Source organism: Lampetra fluviatilis, unplaced genomic scaffold (genome assembly GCF_964198595.1).
Source record: "Lampetra fluviatilis unplaced genomic scaffold, kcLamFluv1.1 SCAFFOLD_854, whole genome shotgun sequence".
In the NCBI taxonomy this organism is placed as follows: Eukaryota; Metazoa; Chordata; class Hyperoartia; order Petromyzontiformes; family Petromyzontidae; genus Lampetra; species Lampetra fluviatilis.
The window spans coordinates 25,735-29,372 of record NW_027621018.1 but is presented as its reverse complement, the minus strand read 5'-3'; the positions used below and the strand labels follow the sequence as shown (position 1 = coordinate 29,372).

The 3,638-nt window shown below is 62.1% G+C and overlaps 1 protein-coding gene across 1 annotated transcript; it reads left to right on the top strand.

Annotated features, from left to right (window-relative positions):
- Positions 1-2,206: 2,206 nt before the first annotated feature.
- LOC144954673 (uncharacterized) lies at positions 2,207-3,130 on the top strand (the record flags this gene model as incomplete). The annotated part of the gene is made up of 1 exon (XM_078885107.1): positions 2,207-3,130. A coding segment is annotated over one exon (924 nt), but the record flags the coding sequence as incomplete, so codon positions are not given.
- Positions 3,131-3,638: the final 508 nt, after the last annotated feature.

The window sequence follows — 3,638 nt, the reverse complement described above, 5'->3', positions numbered from 1 at the left end:
CTGTGGGTCTCTGTGGGTCTCTGGATCTATGTGGGTCTCTGTGGGTGTCTCTGTGGGTCTCTGTGGGTCTCTGTGGGTGTCTCTGTGGGTCTCTGTGGGTCTCTGTGGGTCTCTGTGGGTGTCTCTGTGGGTCTCTGTGGGTCTCTGTGGGTCTCTGGATCTATGTGGGTCTCTGTGGGTGTCTGTGGGTGTCTCTGTGGGTCTCTGTGGGTCTCTGTAGGTGTCTCTGTGGGTCTCTGTGGGTCTCTGTGGGTGTCTGTGGGTGTCTCTGTGGGTCTCTGTGGGTCTCTGTGGGTGTCTTTGTGGGTCTCTGTGGGTCTCTGTGGGTCTCTGTGGGTCTCTGTGGGTGTCTCTGTGGGTCTCTGTGGGTCTCTGTGGGTCTCTGGATCTCTGTGGGGGTCTATGAGTGTGGGTCTCTATGGGTCTCTGTGGGTCTCTATGAGTATGGGTCTCTGTGGGTTTTGATGGATCTCTGTGGGTCTCTCTGAGTACGGGTCTCTATGGGTCTCTGTGGGTCTCTATGGGTCTCTGTGGGTCTCTGTGGACCTCTGTGGGTCTCTATGAGTATGGGTCTCTGTGGGTCTCTGTGGGTCTCTATGAGTATGGGTCTCTGTGGGTCTCTGGGTCTATGTGGGTCTCTGTGGGTCTCTGTGGGTCTATATGGGTCTATATTGGTCTCTATGGGTCTCCGTGGGTCTTTGTGGGTCTCTATGCGTCTCTGTGAGTCTCTGTGGGTCTCTGTGAGTCTCTGTGGGTCTCTGTGGGTCTCTATGGGTCTCTGGGGGTCTCCATGGGTCTCCGTGGGTCTATGTGAGTCTCTATGAGTATGGGTCTCTGTGAGTCTCTGTGGGTCTCTGTGGGTCTCTGTGGGTCTCTGTGGGTCTCTGTGAGTCTCTGTGGGTCTCTGGATCTCTGTGGGGGTCTATGAGTGTGGGACTCTGTGGGTCTCTATAGGTCTCTGTGGGTCTCTGTGGGTCTCTATGAGTATGGGTCTCTATGGGTCTCTATGGGTCTCTGTGGGTCTCTGTGGGTCTCTATGAATATGGGTCTCTGTGGGTCTCTATGGATCTCTGTGGGTCTCTGTGGGTCTTGATGGATCTCCGTGGGTCTCTGTGGGTCTATATGGGTATCTGTGGGTCTCTGTGGGTCTTTATGGATATCCGTGGGTCTCTGTGGGTCTCTATGGGTCTCTGTGGGTCTCTGTGAGTATGAGTCTCTATATGGGTCTCTGTGGGTCTCTGTGGGTCTCTATGAGTATGGGTCTCTGTGGGTCTCTGGCTCTCTCTAGTAACAGCTCTTGCCCCGACAGTCTGTTGAGGCTACACGGGGGACCTTTGTCTGTGTGTACAGTGAGTGGGCCACTGTACCTGGTCTCTGTGCTCAGGCCCATGTCTGCAGGGAGAGACTTCAGCCCATTGGCGGACAGATGGAGCACCCTGCAAGACACAGACAAAGGTCCCCCGTGTAGCCTCTACAGACTGCCGGGGCAAGTGCTGTTAGTCGCGAGTAGTAGCAGCACCTATGAAGGTAGACACAGACAAAGGTCCCCCGTGTAGCCTCAACAGACTGCCGGGGCAAGTGCTGTTAGTCGCGAGTAGTAGCAGCACCTATGAAGGTAGACACAGACAAAGGTCCCCCGTGTAGCCTCTACAGACTGCCGGGGCAAGTGCTGTTAGTCGCGAGTAGTAGCAGCACCTATGAAGGTAGACACAGACAAAGGTCCCCCGTGTAGCCTCAACAGACTGCTGGGGCAAGTGCTGTTAGTCGCGAGTAGTAGCAGCACCTATGAAGGTAGACACAGACAAAGGTCCCCCGTGTAGCCTCAACAGACTGCTGGGGCAAGTGCTGTTAGTCGCGAGTAGTAGCAGCACCTATGAAGGTAGACACAGACAAAGGTCCCCCGTGTAGCCTCTACAGACTGCCGGGGCAAGTGCTGTTAGTAGCGAGTAGTAGCAGCACCTATGGAGGCTACCGGCACTGTGGCACACGAGGGGGTGGGTGGCCAGCACCACGCCCGGCCGCCTTTGTCTCCCCAGTGGCGATGTTTACACAACGCACCAGGTATTCATTTGAGTCTGAGTCGACCTAGGGGAGGCCCTGGTACCGGTTCAGATGATCGTCACCGCTGTTGGCCGTGAGCGGGAATCGAACTCGGGTCGGGTTCCCAGGGGGTCCCAGGGGGGGTCCCAGGGGGTTCCAGGGCGTTCCAGGGGGTCCCAGGGGGTTCCAGGGGGTTCCAGGGGGTCCCAGGGGGTTCCAGGGGGTTCCAGGGGGGTCCCAGGGGGGTCCCAGGGGGTTCCAGGGGGTTCCAGGGGGGTCCCAGGGGGGTCCCAGGGGTTCCCAGGGGGTCCCAGGGGGGTCCCAGGGGGTTCCAGGGCGTTCCAGGGGGTCCCAGGGGGTTCCAGGGGGTCCCAGGGGGTTCCAGGGGGTTCCAGGGGGGTCCCAGGGGGGTCCCAGGGGGTCCCAGGGGGTTCCAGGGGGGTCCCAGGGGGTCCCAGGGGGTTCCAGGGGGTCCCAGGGGGGTCCCAGGGGGTCCCAGGGAGTCCCAGGGGGTTCCAGGGGGTCCCAGGGGGGTCCCAGGGGGTTCCAGGGGGTCCCAGGGGGGTTCCAAGGGGTTCCAGGGGGGTTCCAGGGGGTCCCAGGGGGTTCCAGGGGGTTCCAGGGGGGTCCCAGGGGGTCCCAGGGGGTTCCAGGGGGGTCCCAGGGGGTCCCAGGCGGTCCCAGGGGGTTCCAGGGGGGTCCCAGGGGGTCCCAGGGGGTTCCAGGGGGTTCCAGGGGGTCCCAGGGGGGTTCCAGGGGGTTCCAGGGGGGTTCCAGGGGGTTCCAGGGGGTCCCAGGGGGGTTCCAAGGGGTTCCAGGGGGGTCCCAGGGGGTCCCAGGGGGTTCCAGGGGGTTCCAGGGGGTCCCAGGGGGTCCCAGGGGGGTTCCAGGGGGGTCCCAGGGGGTCCCAGGGGGTTCCAAGGGGTCCCAGGGGGTTCCAGGGGGTTCCAGGGGGGTTCCAGGGGGTCCCAGGGGGGTTCCAAGGGGTTCCAGGGGGGTCCCAGGGGGTCCCAGGGGGGTTCCAAGGGGTTCCAGGGGGGTCCCAGGGGGTCCCAGGGGGTCCAGGGGATCCCAGGGGGTCCAGGGGGACTCACCGCAGGACAGGCAGCGCCGCCAGCGCCAGCACGTCGCGCTGGTCCAGCGCGTTGTAGGAGACGTCTAGCAGCTGCAGCACGGACAGCACGGACAGCAGACAGCACGGACAGCAGACAGCACGGACAGCAGACAGCACGGACAGCACGGACAGCAGACAGCACGGACAGCAGGCAGCACGGACAGCAGACAGCACGGACAGCAGACAGCACGGACAGCAGACAGCACGGACAGCACGGACAGCACGGACAGCAGACAGCACGGACAGCAGACAGCACGGACAGCACGGACAGCAGACAGCACGGACAGCACGGACAGCACGGACAGCAGACAGCACGGACAGCAGACAGCACGGACAGCACGGACAGCAGACAGCACGGACAGCAGGCAGTACGGACAGCAGACAGCACGGACAGCAGACAGTACGGACAGCAGACAGCACGGACAGCAGACAGCACGGACAGCAGACAGCACGGACAGCACGGACAGTACGGACAGCAGACAGC